Source organism: Lepidochelys kempii, chromosome 1 (assembly GCF_965140265.1).
Source record: "Lepidochelys kempii isolate rLepKem1 chromosome 1, rLepKem1.hap2, whole genome shotgun sequence".
Classification (NCBI taxonomy): domain Eukaryota; kingdom Metazoa; phylum Chordata; order Testudines; family Cheloniidae; genus Lepidochelys; species Lepidochelys kempii.
In genome coordinates, this window is record NC_133256.1 from 54,907,120 (window position 1) to 54,927,333 (window position 20,214).

At 40.9% G+C, this 20,214-nt stretch overlaps 1 protein-coding gene across 6 annotated transcripts in view; it reads right to left on the bottom strand.

The window, feature by feature from the left end:
* Positions 1-20,214, bottom strand: part of WDFY2 (WD repeat and FYVE domain containing 2) — a 148,585-nt gene that overhangs the window by 49,269 nt on the left and 79,102 nt on the right. For all 6 annotated transcript variants that reach the window (XM_073343033.1, XM_073343043.1, XM_073343052.1 and 3 more), the window contains exons 4-9: positions 15,410-15,464; positions 11,181-11,331; positions 9,229-9,341; positions 7,921-8,047; positions 5,915-6,020; positions 983-1,084 (exon numbers count right to left, since the gene is read on the bottom strand). In XM_073343033.1, coding sequence (XP_073199134.1) covers positions 983-1,084; positions 5,915-6,020; positions 7,921-8,047; positions 9,229-9,341; positions 11,181-11,331; positions 15,410-15,464 — 654 coding nt within the window. The remainder of the gene's footprint in view (positions 1-982; positions 1,085-5,914; positions 6,021-7,920; positions 8,048-9,228; positions 9,342-11,180; positions 11,332-15,409; positions 15,465-20,214) is intronic.

Genomic DNA, 20,214 nt, shown 5'->3' on the forward strand with positions numbered 1-20,214 from the left:
CAAACCAGAGTAGGATCTCACACACTGAGCTGGGCTCTGGGATCATACATTAGGATTATAGGGGACAGCGAGTTTCCCCTCCATGCTGGCTTTGTAATACTGGAACGCTGCATTGGTTACTGTTGGAGCGCCAGATTACATCTCAGTATTAAACTGAATGCCTGACATTGCCCATGTAAACACTGTCCATCTAAAATCAAGTGAGCAGATTCTCCTCAGCTTTTTTACAATCCTTTCTAATAAAACAGGCCTGGAAACGCCTTTGGCAATTTTCAGAGTAACAGCCGTGTTAGTCTGTATTTGCAAAAAGAAAAGGAGGATTTGTGGCACCTTAGAGACTAACCAATTTATTTGAGCATAAGCTTTCGTAGCTCACGAAAGCTTATGCTCAAATAAATTGGTTAGTCTCTAAGGTGCCACAAGTCCTCCTTTTCTTTTTGCCTTTGGCAATGTGACAATTGCTACCTAACACTGTCCATTTTTCTCACACTGCAAACTGTAGACCAGTTTTGCTAATAACTCTGGGCAATTGGAATAGCAATTATGGACATTTGCCTCGGAATGGAAAGCAATGACCTTTTTAGTCGACTATTATACTGGTTCCATCAGTATCTTCAGAAGTGAGATTTGGGCCACATTTGTTTGTACAGAATATTCTTGTTGATATTAAATGAGATTAATGTGGCTAAACCCACATCAACTCAAAATTTACCCAAGCCAATGTACAATATGTATTTTCTATAGAAATGGATTGCAAAAAGTGCTTCTGTTTGTGAGGGCCAAGATATTCACCCATCACCAGGCCTTTGCCTGCCCATTCCCCCTCTCTTGGCATGAGGGTAGCTAAATGCCTTTAATCACCAAGCAGCCAACAGAAAAGTTAAACAAGTTTCTATATATCTGAAAAGTGTTAAAATATTTCATTGAACTACCAGATATACTGTTCTCTTAAATTATTCCATCAATACAAAACAGAACAAACCTGTCTAAGGCCTATTTTCTTACTGTCCCACATCTGTTTAAAATTCCAGAAGAAAGGCTGGTCACACTTTTGACAGGAATCACTGTCCAACCACTCTGGTGTCTGTAACACACAAAAGGGTTATGATAAATAGGCAGAAAAGCTTCAGGTAGGAATTCAACAGCAGAACAAGCCGTGTGGCTTCTACTGCAATAATTAAAACAGTGGTATGCTGAACCTGTCTAGAAAAACACTTTTTCAGCCGAAGGTGCACTGGGGGAAAAAAAAAAAAAAAAAAAAAATCAAAGTGTGCCCCAAGATGTATTTTGCTGTGTTCTGAAAGTTCACACAGGAGGAACGTTTCACACCATAAAGTAGGACTCTATTCTGAAAGAAAGGCCAACATTTGACAAAAACATGGATGCTTAAAGTCAGATGCCTGAAATGAATGGTGTGATCCTGAGTACTCACAACTAGCTCCACTGAAAGTTGCAGGTACTTGGCACTCCTGAGACTCAGACCAGGGCTCCTGAAACTCTCCCTGGACCCACTTGTGGGTGGTCAGCACTACTCAGAACCAGGTCATTTATTTTTAGGTGCCTAAACATCCAACGTTTGAAAATGTTGCTCAATCTTTTTAATTGTAATTGGTTTTTCTGAACCTCCTGCCGTCAGACTGTTGTGTTTCAAGTCACACGTGTGGGGGTGGCAGGCAGATCCTGAACAAGCCTGAACAAAAAGAAAGTTGGCTCTATCCTGCTTTTACATTTATATACTAAAGCTAGCATTTATTTCTAAAATCTTGTATTTTCTAATGCAGTTTGATCTAATGCTATGCTCATCATGCTGTGAGTGAAGTGGGTAAGAATTACTCCTGGGGGAATTCTGCGTCACTGCGCAAGGCAGAATTTTGTCGAGATTAATGTTGTGTGCGCAGAACACTTTCCCCACCACAGAAATGGGCTGCAGAGATGTTGGCGACCACTAGTGGCCGACTGGACCTGGCAGAGTTCAGCTCGCAAACAGAAGACAAGGCCAGGGGGAGGGGGAGGGAACTGGAAGGTTCCCCCCAGGTGCCATTCCCAGCATGCCCTGAAGGAAGGAGACAGTGTGCAGGAAACTCAGTGCAACCCCAGGACCCAGCGTCAGGCTGTTTCTCCCTCTGGATCCCTGGGCTCTAGGAGGGTAGGGGGTGTGATTGTCTGGGCCGAAGAGCCCCCCGCATGGGCTCTGTGTGGGAGGGGGTAGAGAAACAGGAACATAGGGGTTTCTTTAACTCTATTCCTGGGGGATTTTTGTGTATGTCTGTATTGTTACAGACAGAGTTGCTGACAGGTATTTTGAAAAAATTACAAAAATAATTGTAACCGGCATGATTATGTAGTGTTATTTTGACAAATATAATTGGCAGAATTTTTTATTTTTTGGTGCAAAATTCCCCCAGGAGAAACCTCAGTAAAGACTATCCTCAATAGACTGTCACCCTCACCCAAGCCCCAGCGTGAGGAGTGATGATGAGGACTCAATTCTCTACTGGGAGGGGAAGTCTGGTAAACTAATGCTTCCCTGGACCCCGTTTTGCTATCATGCCCCCTGCTGGCAGAAGACAACAGGGAAACAACTAAGTGATAGCAGCTGTATTAGCAGGGGCCTGAGCTCTTCAGGAGCGCTCCCACCTCCCTGACACTGGTTTGTCTTTGGGAAGCAGGGGCACTCCTCTCCAATATGCAGCTTCCCCCCTCATGTTTCCCTCTCTCTATCCTTTAACTTTCTCCTGCCTCCCCACCAGTAGAGCCCCTCCTTGAAGCTGCTGCTGCCTGCTGCATTCTCGCATCCACCCTCACCCTCACCTTTTGCAAGGTTGCTCTAATATAGAAACACTTCACACCCATTCCTGACTATTGGGTGTAGAAGAGGACTGTTTAAAAGACTGCCTCATTAAGTACAAACCCCAACTAACTGGAACGGTTTCAGAAGATGCACTAGCTGCTTGGGTATCAAACATTAAGGAATGAAAAGCACAATACTGTGGTTAAATAAGGTTAGATTATGATGGAGTTTCTTAAAAGGAAAAAGGTAAGGGAAGGCTGATGAAATCCTTAAACTCAAGCCTTCACTCCAGCCCCCTATGATGGAACGAGTCGTAAAGAAACTGAACTGCAGCTTGTTTTGTTAGGTTATTTCAAAAGTGCAGGTGCTTTAGGGGTAAGTCCCCACTGTCTACTTTTCTAAAAGTAACCAAGCCTTTAATTAGGTGTGTGTTCTGAGAAAATAAGGCTTTCCTCTCCTATGCACTGAAGCACAACATTTGAAAAAGGTAGATATTGCTTGTGACAGCAACTGCTCAGTAGTAAAATGGATACAACTTATATTCTCTTTCAAATGTTCCTTTCTTATGGCCTTTTAAGACTGAAAGATAAAATCATTTATAAGGATTAAAATATGAAATGGCTTAATTCCTCCCTTGTGCAATTCCAGAGACATGGTAAAGTGTTAATATCAAAGTGAATACTACACACATCAAGTGGAAAATCTAATCAGTGAAAAATGCCACCAAAGCAACAACCAGAAAATTTCAAGAAAAAAAAGCACTTCAGAAAAGAGCCCAAGGCAAAATATTTTATACTAAAATCTTAAGGATTAGTGTTTTGGAGTCAATGTAGCAATATATATATACACTCCCTCCTGACAACAAAAACGAGCCAATATAGACATATCTATTAACACCTGATGCTAAACACTCATTTAGCTAATTATATTTCTTACCCACTTTTCAACCAACTCTCTCACAATAAAGCAGTTTGTTTTATATAACAAAGCGCTTTTCATTTTAAACCTTTGTCGTTGCCTTGTAAAACATTAAGTAACATATTATTTCTGGATGTTAAAGTTATACCAAAAGGGAAAGGGCAGTGAGTTACCTGGGACTGGAGGCTCTTTGAGATGTGTGGTCCCTATCTGCATTCCACACATGGGATATGCATGTGCACCACGCGCCCGAGTAATTTTTTTTGCAAGCAGTGTCCATTGGCCTCCTCATGCTCTGAGCCACAGGCACAAAGGGTGGTGCAGGCTGACATTTCTCCAGTTTTCCATTCTTACCACAGTTCAATCAGTCAATCAGCTACAGAGGGAACGGAGGATGGGTAGCAAATACAGATAGGGACCACACATGAAGAACCTCCAGTTATAGGTAGGTAACCTCTTTCTTCTTCAAGTGATGGTCCCTCTGTATATTCCACATATGGTAGAACAACAAGTAATAGTCAGACAGGCAGTGGGTGCAAAAGTTATAGCTGACAGTAGTACAGCAATCTCAGGTGTCATTAGTAACGAGAGTAGTGAAAAAAAAATCCCACAGAAGTGAGGTTTTTATGTGGGTTGTGTCCCTTTCAAGTGTAGTTCCACTCTACAGAATGACTAAAAATGCAATCATGTAACTCAGAACTGCCCATTGCAGGCATTCAGTCACATAGAATCATAGACTTTAAGGTCACAAGGGACCATTATGATCGTCTAGTCTGACTTCCTGCACAACGCAGGCCACAGAATCTCACCCACCCACTCCTGCAAAAAACCTCTCACCTATGTCTGAGCTACTGAAGTCCTCAAATCGTAGTTTAAAGACTTCAAGGAGCAGAGAATCCTCCAGCAAGTGACCCATGCCCCATGCTGCAGAGGAAGGGGGAAAAACCCCAGGGTCTCTGCCAATCTGCCCTGGAGGAAAATTCCTTCCTGACCCCAATATGGCAATCAGCTAAACCCTGAGCATGTGGGCAAGACTCACCAGCCAGACACCCAGGAAAGAATTCTTTGTAGTAACTTAGATCCACCCCGTCTAAAATCCTATTGCAGGCCATTGGACATATCTACCGCTAATAGTTGAAGATCAAGATGACCTTACTTCAGTGACTAAGGCCTTGTTTACACTCCAGAAATGGGCCAATTCAGCAGTTAAGTGTAGTTACACCCCATATGGTAGACAAGGACAAACTGAAGTTTGTAATGATTGATTTATTCGGAGTTTACCCCAGTTACAAGGAAGTACAAAACATGAGCTCAGTGAGTGCAAACCCCGCATGCCCTTGTCTACACCTAAGGGTCAGCACTGTTACAGCTACAGAGACTACAAAACTGAGGCTGCTCTCAAGCCTACATAAAGCACAGAGTAAGGTTTTACTACTTTTTATGTTGTTAGCCATAGAGAGCCAATACGTTATGAGTGTGCAAGGAGGATTCTATTCTCTTATGCATCAAAGTAATTGTTTATTAATTGCCAATCAGTTACACCTGTCCAAAACTATTAGCAGTAGTGGGATTACACATTTGTAACCCAGGGCCTAGTTTAGTGATTTTTGGCAAAGGTAGGGAAAAAACCCCAACTCAAATGGCAATTTGAGTTTCCAGAACCAGCTGTTTAAAAATCAAACATCCATCCTTTTACTTGTAAACTGACAGCCCTGGAAACTAACTGAGATTTGATTCACTAGGGTTTCCTCCCCCACCCCCATCATTGCTAAAACATTACATTAGACCTTTGGTGTAATCCCACTACCACTAAGTTTTGCACAAGTGTAACTGACTGAAATTTAAACAATCATTTTGATGCATAAGAGAACAAAAATCCTATTTGCACACTTGTAACTAAATCCTATGGAGTCACTGAAAAACACAAGCAGAACACATCACGATGCCTTCTTCAGAGAGTCACTTTTCAGAGCACTCAGAGCACAAAATTTTTAGTAACATAAATAAAACACAAACTCCCTGCTACATAACTACCCTGAACCACTAGATCACACACAAAGCCATACATCTTCACATGTATAACTGGAGCATTCCTAAAACACTAGTTTATTTTCTAACCTTTAAAAAGATACCAATCAGATTCAAAATTACATGCTTTAGAAAGGCCCCAGATTCTTAGAGGATGAGCAAGAGATAGATATCTACCTCCTGTCTCTCAACATCCATATTCCAGATAACAATTCCACCATCTGCGCCACAAGAGATGAGCTGTCTTGTGTGGGGAGCATAGGAGACACACTGAACTTTATCGCTGCAAAAGAAACATACATCAGTTAGTCAAAGGTTTAAAGATATGACCCAAGGCAAAGTAAACTAGTTTGCCATATTTTTCTCTCTCAGCTCATTCATGTATAAAATTCACTAGTCCTACAATTCCAATTAGTAGATTATATATTATGTACTGTACTATGTGCTGTCAATTTGGTCCCCATTGGGTAGTGCACCACTTATTAGAGGAGGATTTAAAACAAGATTAGTTTCCAGACATAACTATTGCTTTTCCAGTTAATTAGGTTGGAGATCTTAGCTTCCCTGAAAGCCATGGTTGCATTGTAATTGAATGACCTCTGAGAACATAGTCCCAAATACCTATAAGCACTATGGTAAAGTGCTCGCTCTCTCTCAGAACAAATGTGTCAGTTATTGGTTAATTTGTTAAATCCCCACACGGTGCCTGTGAACGAAGCAATGAAAAACCCAGCATTATCTGGCAACTTGAAGAGAAAAATACTTCCTAAGGTGCTGCTGTGAGCATTCGAATCTAACACTAACAGATGAAAAGAATTTCAAATAGAACAGAACTGATAAGGCTGCTGCCCCAGATCTTCCCAACATTTTAAGATTAAAGGTTTTTAGAAAAATGGACTATTCCTCCTTTTATTATTCTTTGTCAAGCATGAAAAAAGTGTGCTCAGCTCTATAGAAGAGAGAAATATCAAGGCCCAGAAAACTTACTGTCTAGGAGACAGGCACAGAAAGAAGACACTGATAACAAGGGGGAAGGAATTACTTGAGCTCACTTTGTTTTCTTGCACTGGTCTGGGGGGCGTGGGCGGGGGGCGCTCCAGAAGAAATGGATCTTCAAGATGGGGGTGGTTTAGCACACTGACATTAGGTCAGAATCTTCACCCCACACTTTGGCACCAGCACTGCTTGACACCAAGCCAGGCTCACACTGAGAAGTGCTTTAATACAGGTCCCTTATCTTGTATATGGATGCTCCTCTATGTAGCAATGCTTTTAGAAGGCAATTTAGAACAGCGCCACACTACTGCATATCTATAACTTACCAATTCAAAGGCAGCACTGTGTGGAAATGCTATCTTTACTGTGGTTCTATCTAATGCAATGCATTACATCACTGAACCAGCACGTTCTCCAACACTGTCATATTGCAAATAAGACACAGAGGTTTGCCTGCATGTTAGATGCTGTGACGCTACAACAATAAGCCACAGCAGGGCACGCAGCAGTCGGCTTTAATATAAATAGGCATAACGACTGAGTGTTTCAGTGAGGAAGTCCCAGGCACGCACTGCTGGAGTGGTACAGAACCACGAAATCAAAGTAGCCCAACCAGCCAAGCAGAAAGTGCCTTTGAACAGTCAGTCTGCACAGTCACAGTAATTCAATGGTAGGAAAAGCAAGCATGTGTGAAATTAATCTTTAATATTGTGTTAGACCACAAATACCAAGTCATCCTCTCCTCTCTGGGTCTATTAAGTCTGGTTCGTACCTCTAGCATATTCCCCTTTACAATAGCAGGAGCCAGTTCTGCCTTGCTCAGTTGCTGATGCTTAGGAACGTGCATTTAACACGTTGACAAATGATGGCTAATTAGACAGAGCACCTTGGGTACAGCATGGATTCTACATACATTCACATTAAAAAAATACTTGGTTAGCATGGAGTTAAAGAGGCTGGTACTCTGAATCCTGTGTTCCCTCAAGGGGGGAAGATAGAACCCTATGGGGCAAACAACCTTTCATTAAACGTAGTTAATATTGGTAATATACAAAGATACAGGGAGTCTCACATAAATCCCATGCATAGACATAAGAATATACTCCTTGGTTCTGCTTCCAAGTGTGGCTCCTGAATTTTGTTTTTCTCCCCTAAACACAGGAGAAGGAAAAACTCTTCCAACATACTTGTGTCCTTGTAATTCAATGGCTGTTCCTTTTCTTCCTCCTATGTCCCACATAATAATGGAATGATCTGAACTGCCTGAGAACAAAACTCGCTGCACTGGGTCCCAGCAAAGCGCGGTGACACCACCTAAAACAGGAGAAAGACAGTACAGTTATTTAATTACAACTGAAAGTGGAAGGAAAGAATGTAATAAAAAGTGAGTCTCACCAATTTAAAGAGATGTGACTTAAGTTTAAACACGTCCAACACATCCTGCACGTGCACCTCCACACTGCAGAACTTCCCAGCTGAAAGGTCTGGCACAGAATGAGCCCCACTGAAAAGCCCAGGAAACCAGAGCCAAATTCTAATCCTGTGTTTCTGTTGGTGCAGAGCCCAGTCCCAGCTCTCTAGCTCGTGCAGGCTGAGCCCAGTGAATAGTAAACAAGTCCTGGGATACGAAGTCACCTCATGAGTGGTCAAAGAGCTGCTGTGTGGCCACCCATCTCCATACCCTGCAGGCAGTTTGTGATTAACAGTGGAGACACTGGGGAGTAATGAGAGGCGATGCCACCACAAAAATTGCAGCATGAGAACTGAGCAGCCTTGCCTCAAAGCTAATAAATCTGAGGGCTGTCAAAACACTTCCCACACCCTCCACACCAGCTGACTGGTTTGAAGTGGAGTGGTAGGCCAATATGGAGGTCCACTGAGGCCAAAGAATGGCCATAGGGGAAAAAGAAACTGATCAATCAAGAATGGGCTATCAACCCCCCTCTCCATAGGCACCTGTTATATGGTGGGCTAACACACCAACCACAAGGACAATGCTTTTAAGTGTTTTGTAAGAGAGCCCCAAGAGCAAAGTGACCAGTCAACTCCTGCAATGTGTACTGTACTTTTAAACATCGACTCATTACATGCTTCTTGTCACATCCTGGAAACACTGCGCATAGCGTTCTAAACCTTAAGCAGTTCAATTGACTACAAATGGGAATCCTCACATGCATGTGTTAGCAGGATCAGGACTTTATCTACTAAGGTCTTCCTCTATCAGGGCTTTAGTTGTTGCAGCACTTTCCCACCAAAGTACTTTAATTAGGGTGCAGAATTTTCACCATTTAAGTCTGGCTTCTCTCCTGTTTTTAGTAATACAGGATTACCACCCTTTACCTGTTGACAGTTTAAGCTCATCTACTGTGCTCCCCAAAATACAGACATTTCAATTCAAACCATCACAGCTGCTTACAAATTTCAAAAAGTTCATCCCATGGTAATGCAGAGCCTATATGAAGAACCAGAGAGGATTATTTAACCTTAAACTTTACCTGTATGTCCCTTAAATGTTGTGACAAGGCTGCAGTTCTCTTGCTCCAGTTTGAGAATCGTTACCTGCCCAGAATGATCACCTATAAACACATGTCGGGTCTCAACATCAAATCTGATTGAAAGCATTGAGGAATCTTTTATAAAGCCTCGACAGAGGTTCTGAATTCTAGGATGTATCTATAAGACTATGTTGCATTTTTATGAAGTTACATAGCAGTTACTTGATTTTTTGTTTAAATAGACACATCAGTTACCTCTAGGAAGAGGACTCCTCCCTCCTTCTAAAATGGTTTTAAGTAGGTGACAGTGGCTGTTCTTTGAGAGACCTGCTTTGTGTCTTATGACATATTTGGGGAATTGCCAGTTTGAACAGGTGCATCCTGAAGTGAGGTCTAAACATGGCGAGATTACAATCAATTACTGGAATAATCCGTTTTGACAGGTTATAGCCCCTCAATCTAATTTTAGCTGCACTTCAGATATTTGAGGAATGGGTTATTAGCATTGACAGGCTGCGTTGCACGAATGTCTTTTGTAATCAAAGGGTACATTCACACAGCAAAAAACCCATAACAATGAGTCTCAGAGCCAGGTACAGACTTGGGCTTGTGCTACGGTGCTAAAAATAGCCGACAGACGTTCCTGCTCGGGTTGGAGCTCGGTCTCTGAAGCCTGGGAAGGGGGTTGAATTTCAGACCTGAACACCAGCCCAAGCAGGAATGTCTACATGGCTATTGTTAGCATCGCAATGCAAACCCTACAAATGTGAGTCTATAGACCCAGGCTCTGAGTCTCTCTCTGTTGTTGGGTGTTTTTTTTCTGCAATGTAGACATACCTAAAGAACTACGTACTCTGAATTCAAGAGGCACAGCAGACAACAGAGTCTGGAATTAACAGGGTAAAGGGGTTGTTAGTGCTACCAGCCTATTACTTATATTTGTTGGTGTTAATACAAACAGAGGAGCGGCCGTTCTGACATGATCTAAGGGTCCAGTTCAAATGGTATCCAAGCTGTGGGAAGAGTTCCCAGACCCCCAAAGGGAACCATCCAGCAGAAAGGACAACAAGATCCTGTGTTAATCGACACTTAACACTAATGAGGGCAAATATTTTAGAAGTGGAATTTATTCTTCACCGTTTACACTTTTTTTGCATTTCACTCAGCCTGGACAGGGCAAAAAGGCTGGTCAATTCCACTTATTTGTACAGAAATTGGTTTCAAGTCAATTTGATCTTTAGGTTTTCATGAACTAGTAAAAGGAGCAGTTACTGCGCTGTAGACACTATCAGAGTACAGTTTCACTAACAACTGACTGAAATCTCCTTTGTGTTAGTCTTTCTAAAAGACAGTTTTTAAACTTACAATGTATCACTGATAAAAGGAGAGAGTCGACATTTCTTTTGTCAGGCAGAGAGGGGCAGATCTTGGAGAATTAACCTGTTTGTGAATAACATTTTAGGAATCATTTACTGTCCAGCTGAGCCCACATTTCAAAAGCATACTGTTCTGTTCCAAGGTAGAGGATGTGTGCTCATTATTTCATATTAGGTCATTTAATTTTTGCCATGCGTGTGCACAAACACACACACACGGACCTGATCACTGACCTACTTTGCTGCTATTATAATTCCCAAAAGAAAAAGCGTGTTTTAAAGGAAGCTCCCATCAATCTCTATTTTACTAAGGAGACCACAATAGGATGTAGCTTTTAAGAATGAATAGGCCATGGAGTTTTTAAAAATAAATGTTTAAATCTAAATATACCTCATGTATAAAGAAGACAAAGCTATGAGGGCTGACAATTTTTAACTGAGTTTTAAAAATTATTTCCTTATAAGGTTTTGAAGGTAGATGGGTAAGATGATGGAGGCCTGAAAATGGCTGTTTTAAACAAAGACGTACCAAAGACAAAAGAATCAGAGAAAAGCTAAGGTGTTAACAAAGGATACTGCAGGCCGCAGGCCCCCGCGCTGGTGCGATACCCTCCGAGCCGCTGCCCACTCTCCGAGCAGTGCCATGTGAATTGCTTGTCCTGTCCCGTGCTTAACACCCATTCCATCTCCAGGACAAACAGAATCATTATAACCCTGCCTTGGTGAGCTGGAAAATCAAGCAGAAAAACAACAACACACACACATAACATTGAAGAGAGTCACTCATCTGCTATCCAAAAAATCCATGAACATTAATCCCATCCCACCAAACCAATTCTAGGATCCAATCCTGCAAGCCTTTATTCACACCTGTAAGCCTAACTGATGTCCTAACAGGATTGGCCATGTGACTAACTACATATGCAACGGCTCAATCTTGCCAGCCTTATGTCTGTATGATACAGTAGAACCTCAGAGCTATGAACACCAGAGTTACAAACTGACCAGTCAACCACACACCTCATTTGGAACTGGAAGTATGCAATCAGGCAGCAGCAGACACTCCCCTGCCCCCCCCCCCCAAAAAAAAGTAAATGCAGTACTGTGTTAAATATAATCTACTAAAAAATAAAGGGAAAGCAGCATTTTTCTTCTTAGTAAAGTTTTAAAGCTGTATTAAGTCAATGTTCAGTTGTAAACAGTGTAACATTTTAGAAATGTTCAGAGTTATGAACAGGGCCATCCCTAGCCATTTTGGTGCCCTACACAACCCCCCAGGCCTCCGTGGGGGGAGGGAACTGGGGAGAAGGGGGGAAACCGCGCCCCAGCACTTGCTGGCGGAGTGGAGCAGGCTGGGGCCGGGTCGCTCTACTTACCGCCAGTGAGTGCAGGCCTGACACCTGCTGCAGTCCGCAGGGGAGTGGGGTCGGGGTTGGGGCGGAGCAGTACGCAGCTGCGCAGGGTAGCAGGAAATGTGGTGCCCCAAATTTCCTTGTGCCCTACGCAGCTGCATACTTTGTGCATGGGTAGGGATGGCCCTGGTTATGAACATTTCAGAGTTACGAACAACCTCCATTCCTGAGGTGTTCATAACTCTGTGGTTCTACTGTAATATACTTTTGCTCACACTTGCATTGTTCAGGAAAAATCCCATCATTGTAGTATCACCACTGGGAATGCTAGCATGGGCAGGGCTCTAGGCTGGGATTTTTAGACCTACTGAGCAGGCTTAGATAACTTAGTGGTACAAATGCCCATGCCCTGTCTACACTCCCACCATTACTATCACTGGTGGGACTGCACAGGTGGAAGTGCAATTACAGGTTTTCTGAAGATTTAGCGTAGACACAGCCTTAAACTAAAGAAGAGTTTTAGCACTGTGCACACACTGTTGGAATCCTGGTCACAGATGACAAATCAGAGTCAGTTTGTTTCAGTGCATCTCCTTGTGCGAATGGAAACCGATGAGGGATCTGCAAATGAGTCTGCAAATGAGTCTGCACGCCAGGCAGATGTGGCTGCATGTTTTTGCCACAGCCTGCTTTCTTTACTCCCACCTATCTTTGTTGTTTTCTGTTCTGCTGTTCTCCATGGCTTTAATGGCAGACCAATAGGCCTGCTGCCATCGGCAGCAGCAGTTTCCTCTGCATTTGTGTTGACTTGGTCAGCCTTGAGACTGTGCTTTTTCACTTTCACTGGCCTCCTAGCACATGTGGTCCCGTTTTCAAGTGTCCATAAAACATGGCTTTGGGGAGTCATATCATCCAGGCACACGAGGTGACCAGACCAGCCAAGTTGCCCCTCTATGATCACAGATTTAATGCTAGTCATGCAGGGGCACCTCCAGGACTTTGATGTTTGGTATGCTGTCCGACTACTTGATGTTACAGGTGAGATGGAAACAGTACACATGAAAACTGCGCACACATATGACACAGGAAAATTATTGAAACAGGATGTTGAAAAATGTGCTGTATAAAGATCACAGCTGGTCAGTATCACTAAAACAGCTGAACAAATAGATTTGTACTCCTACATAAATAAAACCCTCAAGAGCTTTTAACCTAAGAAACAGAGCTCACCCTAGCATTGATTCTTTAAATCAGTGACCTCTGGGCTGAACTGTGAAGTGCTGATTTAAGTAAAAAAAAGTGGTTTGAAAAAAAACTTACAGATGTATTCCCAGCTGTATCATAACAGTGAATGCCATATTCCTCAATACACAAACCTACTGGTTTACTACAGTTCTAGGACCTTGAGACATACATCAGGCAAAGCAGGCTGCTCGTATCAGTTTATGTGAAAGTTGACACTGGACAGAGATCAAATATCTTTACAGCTGTTTTCTAAACAGATTTTTTTTTTTTTTTTTAAAAAGCAAAATTACTCAGAACACAATCCTCTAATAAAGACTGGCAGATTTTTGTTGTTGCATACACTACACAAATATATGCATACTGTCTGTTGAATCCTATGGAGGGATTAGTTCTAGTCAAGGGTGTAAAATCTGTGTAAACATCTGTCACTAGATTCCCCACTTTTCAAGATCAGGTTCCTCATGGCCTGGTAACACAATTAACACATGTGGCTCTAACAGTGGCCTCCAAACTTCTGTAGCAAATGGGCTAAAACTTAAGCTGTACCAGGAACATGTCCCATCCAGCTGCATTTGCTCCAACCTGCAATAGAGTTTGGACCGCTCCTATTCCTATAGGCTTCCAAACCCATCTTGTAACCATGAAAGTGGGACTGAGAGCACATAAGACTGACTGAATTTTTTTTTTAAGGCAATACACTCTGTACTTAATTGGTCAGAAGTGCCAGCCTTCATCTATTGATCTCACTGAGATACAGAGAGTGGTCCCCCTCTGGTAAGCTTGCTGCAATGGGTGGGGGAAATATGAGAATTTCCCTTGCATCAGTTACACTGCATCATACTGCAGCATTCTCACGCAATGGCAGTACTGAACACTAATTCAGCAATAGCAAGAAATCTGTATGTACACATTAGTGTATGTGAACGTAGACACATGTATGGGCATTGAGAAAGGTAGTAGGGTAGCAGGACAAGGAAGATTTCAGCTCACTATTCATCTCCCCAACCAATGAATTTCATTTAGGCTCTGATCCTGCAGCCTCCAAAGCATCCATGTAAGCTTATTGTCCCATTGCAGTCAATGAGACATTTTTAATCTAAATCAACTAAGGCATGTGTGTAAGTGGATCAGGGCCTTAACAGCACATTAGTCAGAAGATATGACGCAGTACAAGATTTTTTATAATTAACACCAATCCAGAGTCTTAAGATATGCACATACATCTTACTTTGATTCTATTTGTGTACAGTACACATTAACATAAACCTACTTATATTTTCTTGCTTGATGTTATAACACACAGAGAGCTTAAGTGAAAGCGATCTGAAGTAAGACTTTTAAAGCACAAAAGTGTGTTTCATCTTCATTCTTGAAGATCCAGATTCTTTTTAAGCTTTCAGGGTTATGTAACAAAGTGACCCCCAAAGCATCATCTCTTGAAGGAATGATGGTCTTATTTTTAACCTTTCTAAATACAGAACTTTGAAATAATTCACATTCATCTTTTGAACACTAACAGCGTTAAGGGTTTCTATGTGGAAACACCATACTTATACCATGCAGTATAGCATTACCTACATGTCAAAGGAAGAGATACAAGAAAAAAAAAGACTACACAATAGTCATCCGTTGACATTGAATTTATGATGAATACTGGTATAAAACACTTTTATGACTTAACAAACAAGAGTAAGGACAGCTAGGTCTTTTTGAAGAGCCCATTAGTGAACATTACAATGCTATTAGGTGGAAGGTATGGATTAATATTGCTTGATCTTGGATTAAGATATGGATACTTCAAAATGTAATGAGAGACTGGTCTCTAAATATATGTGGGCATTTAAGATAAAAGGGGACAGGATTTTTAGATCACTTCATTAGATATGCTGGACTGCCCAAGATTCAGATAGAAAGATTGGATTTTAAAGAATTTGTCCAGGGGAAAAAAAACACCAACACATTTCTGACTAAAACATTTTAAACAAGTCATTGTTTTTTTCACTCCTGTAACCTCAGCATAAACACAGTATAGTATCAATCCAATGACAAACCAAGGTTTTATATTAGTAAATCAAGAATTATAGGAAATAACACTTTCTTCCTTTCTACGGTAAAAGAGAAAAAGGTTTGTTTTTTTGAAAAACCAATTGATGACATTAACAAACGTAAAATATAACTCTGCTAACGAAGACTGATTGCATTTCTTACCCTGGTAACTTTTCACTGGTGTCATCTTGTTGTAATCTTCTGATAAAATAAACTCCTTTAAAAATAAAATAATGTTTAGAAATGTGAAATATTTGCAAATAAGTCTGTTCTCTATTTTAATTTACATAAAATGAAAAATTTCTACCAAGTTCAAATTCAACACTAGCTTTATTATATGTATTTTGTTGTCCAATACAAATAAATGGTTTCCTTTAAAATAAGTAACTGACTAGTAAATTTGACTACTAGCAGAGTATTTCACCTTTGCAATCTGCCCAATAAGTGATTTCACAATAGTGACTTTGAATGAAATGGAGGTGGAAAAACTGGCAACCAAAAAATTTAAAAGCAAGCTGGCCCAAGTTAATGATTTAGCTATTAGCCAACAACATGCATGCCAGGGAATGGGAGACCTGGGATCAAGTGCATCCCAAGTACTTTAGCTTCTCAAGCCAACTGGGGCTTCAATTCAATGTGTGTCTCTGTATACTACTGCCCTCTCCTGGTTAAAAATAGGTCAGAGCCCAGGTACCTCTAATTCAATTTAGAGATGCAACAGCCCTTGTCCAAACCCTTACCTGTGATAGATTATTCCTCATTGTGTTTCATCTAGTTTTAAATCTCAACAGATCTGTGTGTTGGGAAGTTTTCATAGATATTAAGGCCATATTTCCTTCTGCTTAATTTCATACCACTGGTGATTCTATATCCCATTTTACCATCCTTAAACTCAATATTTCTCCTTCTTTGGTGTTTACATGAGGCTGTGAACAGTTACATCTGTGTACATGTGGGATGCCATGGATTATTACAAGCTCTCTCTCAGTGGGAAAGGAGGAGTGGTTTGGATCCTCAGTCTCAAGCACTTGTTTTGCCAGTTGCAGGAGCATTCGTATCAGAGGAGGTTGTCAGCCTCTCAATGCTGCTCAGGTTTGTGCTGATTTTAAAAAGCAGCAGCAGCAGCTACATTAACAGTTTAAAAACTATTTATGAAAATATCAGCATTCAAGAAAACCCGAGGAACAGTCTCCAGCCTTTGGAACACAGAGCAGCAAACCCCACGCACGTTACTATTTACAGGGAGCACCGGTGTCCTTCGTCTGCTTGCGTTTTGAGAAAGAACAGATCAAAATATGGGAAACTAACTGACCTCAATAAAAAGAATCAGATAGAAGTCTTGTGATACTGGATTGCAGTGGCCTAATACCCAGATCTCAGAGTTTGTGCTTTGTGGTAGGATCACATGAATTCATTCTCAGATTGAAGGTGGGCACAGACACTAAAAAAGTGACTTATAATGGACTAGACAAAAAAACAAGTGAAGGTGACACGTTCAGGCAGTATGGCATAACTTTGGGGCTGAAGCTCATTGAGTCCTTTCATGGGGAATACTGTAGGTGCATGAAATGGGTACAGGCTTAGTCAACACCCATGAGCAAGTGAAAGAAAGCTAAAAGTTCACAAGACAGCAAGTGTTGAGAGACTTCATGAGAAAAAAAAAAAGTGTAACAGTGACAATGGGGGGAAAATCATCCTTATTGTGACTCCAGTGAAAGGGGAGAGGATCATAGAGATTGAAATAGGTGAAGGTAGCACAGAGTAAGGGGGAAAATGAGACTATAAGTAAAAATGTTTAAAATAAATGAAGTTTTAAAAGCTACAGAGTATTGGGGTATCCAATTTGCAAGAACTGCCAAAACAATGAATGGTAGACTAGTGCTACAATCTTATTTGTAAAGCAAAGTATATTGTATATAAAAATAATAAAAGCCATTTTTTGACTAGAGACTTGCTTGTTATTTAAAAAAAGCCAATGTTTCCCAATAGCTTCTAAATTTCACAGAATAACCAGGGTAATCTCAGATCTCACTGTGAAGCAGCTGTAGGTCTATGTTAACTCTTTAAAATGGAGGCCACTTTAATCCAAAATCAGCCTACAGTAAAATGCCTCTCAGACAACCATTTCACCATAGTAAAAGAACAATCTTCCTCTAAAAGAGGCCATTATACCAAGGCACTGGATATGATCTACTAAAATTGAGGTCAGACTAATGAATATTACAGCCTGTCAGTCAAAGGTTACAAACACATTAGCCATGCCATCAGGGGCTTGTTCACCTGCACATCTACAAATGTGATATATGCCACCATGTGCCAGCAATGCCCCTCTGCCATGTACATTGGCCAAACCGGATAGTCTCTAGGCAAAAGAATAAATGGACACAAATCTGACATCAGGAATCATAACATTCAAAATCTGGTAGGAGAACATTTCAACCTCTCTGGCCTTTAAGTAACAGACTTAAAGGTGGCAATTTTGCAACAGAAAAGCTTCAAAAACTGACTCCAACGAGAAACTACTGAGCTTGAATTAATATGCAAACTAGATACCATTAACTTGGGTTTGAATAGAGACTGGGAGTGGCTGGGTCATTACACATATTGAATCTATTTCCCCATATTAAGTATCCTCACACCTTCTTGTGAACTGTCTAAATGGGCTATCTTTATTATCATTACAAAAGTTTTTTTCTCCTGCTGATAATAGCTCATCTTAATTAATTAGCCTCTTACTCCATCTTTTCATGTTCTCTGTATGTGTATATTATATATATATATTTTGCACACACACACACCTTCTTACTATATGTTCCATTCTATGCATCCGATGAAATGGGCTGTAGCCCACGAAAGCTTATGCTCAAATAAATTGGTTAGTCTCTAAGGTGCCACAAGTACTCCTGTTCTTTTTGCAGATACAGACTAACATGGCTGCGACTCTGAAACATGACCATACTAATCACTAGTCTTCAGTCAAAGACTTTTCAAATGCTTTTGTAACAAAGTATTATGGCGTTCTGGTATAGGGAATACTATGGTCACTGTCTAGCAAAGGTGAAAACAGACTAAGGATTACCAATGTATTGATTACCTAGTTATGCTTTAATACTAGCAAATATCTATCCATTGTGTAACACAGAGATATAAAATAGACAAACTATCATTATACACAAACTTTAACCCCCTTTTCCTTTCTTAAAAACAGGAGGTGCAATGTATAAGAAAGAAGGTTCCATTAACCTGAACACAATCCATAGTATTTATCTTTGTGTTTCACCCATCTTTTCTTCCTTTCCATACAAAATCCACAGCTACATCTCATTCTTGCTTTGTATTCTCCTTTATACATTCTTGGGTGTTTCCCCAACATTTTTTTTTTAATTTTCTGCTTCCCTTCTGACTTTTGACCATTGTTTTCTTTTACTGCATTTTCATTCCCCTATCCTTGTCAAAAATGATTGAATTGGTTGCTCCAATGGACAGGTATTTTAATATAGCGTGCCCTGCTCACAAAATTCATGCCTACTGCACCTATATGTTTTGTTTAGTCTCCACTTTGAGAACACTGGATTTCATTTTTAAAAACTCTACAAAGGTAAATGTTCATTTTTCTAACCCTATATTAGTTTGCTATTTTCATGGAATATGGTTCTATTGTAAAAGCAACTGATTTCCAGTTGTTGTTAGGCAACTTTCTGGCTTCGTCCATCATAAAGATAGAGGTCACCCACAAAGTTCAGAACACATCTGCCACAAACTGTAAGGGTTATTTCCTCAGTCCTTTCCCCAGGAATTGAAATTAGAAGAGGTGTTTGAATTTACAGGGGGGGGGGGTTGGAAAACAACTAAATTGGCAACACTTAGTTGACCACTCGAGGTGCATGTGTGTTTAGGGAAATGCATCTGGATCAGACCTATCACTACTTAAATCGGAGGCGGATACATTTGACAAAGATGGACCCCAAGATAGCTGGTTGTTGCTCTTCTGTGGCTAGCAACAATGGGTTGTAAACAAAAAGCTGTTTGTTTGTTTGTTTAAATAGAGTTCTTCCACATCCACTTACAATTCTGAATGCCCACATTGGTTACACATACTACCTATCAGGATGGAAGTTGCTGCTATAAACAAATTTTTGGTTGGCAAGGTAACTGAATTCTTCAGAAGTCTGATAGACTCTTCTTACCTACACTGTTTGCTATGATGAACCCTTCAAACATCAGTCTGATTTGGTTTTAGATACAGAATGATAAAAATGTAGGGCTGGAAGGGACCCTGAGAAGTCATTAACTCCAGCCTCCTGCGCTCAGGGAGGACCATGTACCCCTAGACTATCCCTGACAGATGTTTGCCCAATCTGTTCTTAAAAGCTTCCAATGATGGGGAGTCCACAAACTCCCTTGGAAGACTGTTCCAGTGCTGAATCCACTACAAAAGCCTTCATGAACTGGGGAGAAGAATCTTGAGTAGGCAAGAATGATTTTGTCTTATTTGGTGCAGTATAGGCATCAGCATTGCCACAGATAGACCTCTGAATAGAAGTTGAGATAGAGAGGCCAATATTTTCCCTCAAAATTTTAATTAAAGTAACATCCTTTGTGAATTTCATTTTAATCTTTTCCCATCTGAAAATCTTGAATTTGGCCACATAGGCATCCTAATAGTACTCTCTTGACATCCGATGAGCAGATTCAGAATCTACTATCCTCACACATTATTTATTTTAGCTACCAACAGAGTGTTCAGTGTTGTAGAAGAGGCAGAAAAAATGGACTTCGGCTCAAGGATCTCATAATCCCACTTGACAGACGATACAGTTTGGACACAGATATCCAGAGGTAGGTTCCATCTTAGACTCTTATTTAAAAGGGTGGCTGACCGCATTTTTATTGGAGTGGGTTAGTTAGTACATTCCCCCAGGGGTAAACAGATTGGCTTCAGGATTAGAAAAGGAGGAAGGCTCTTT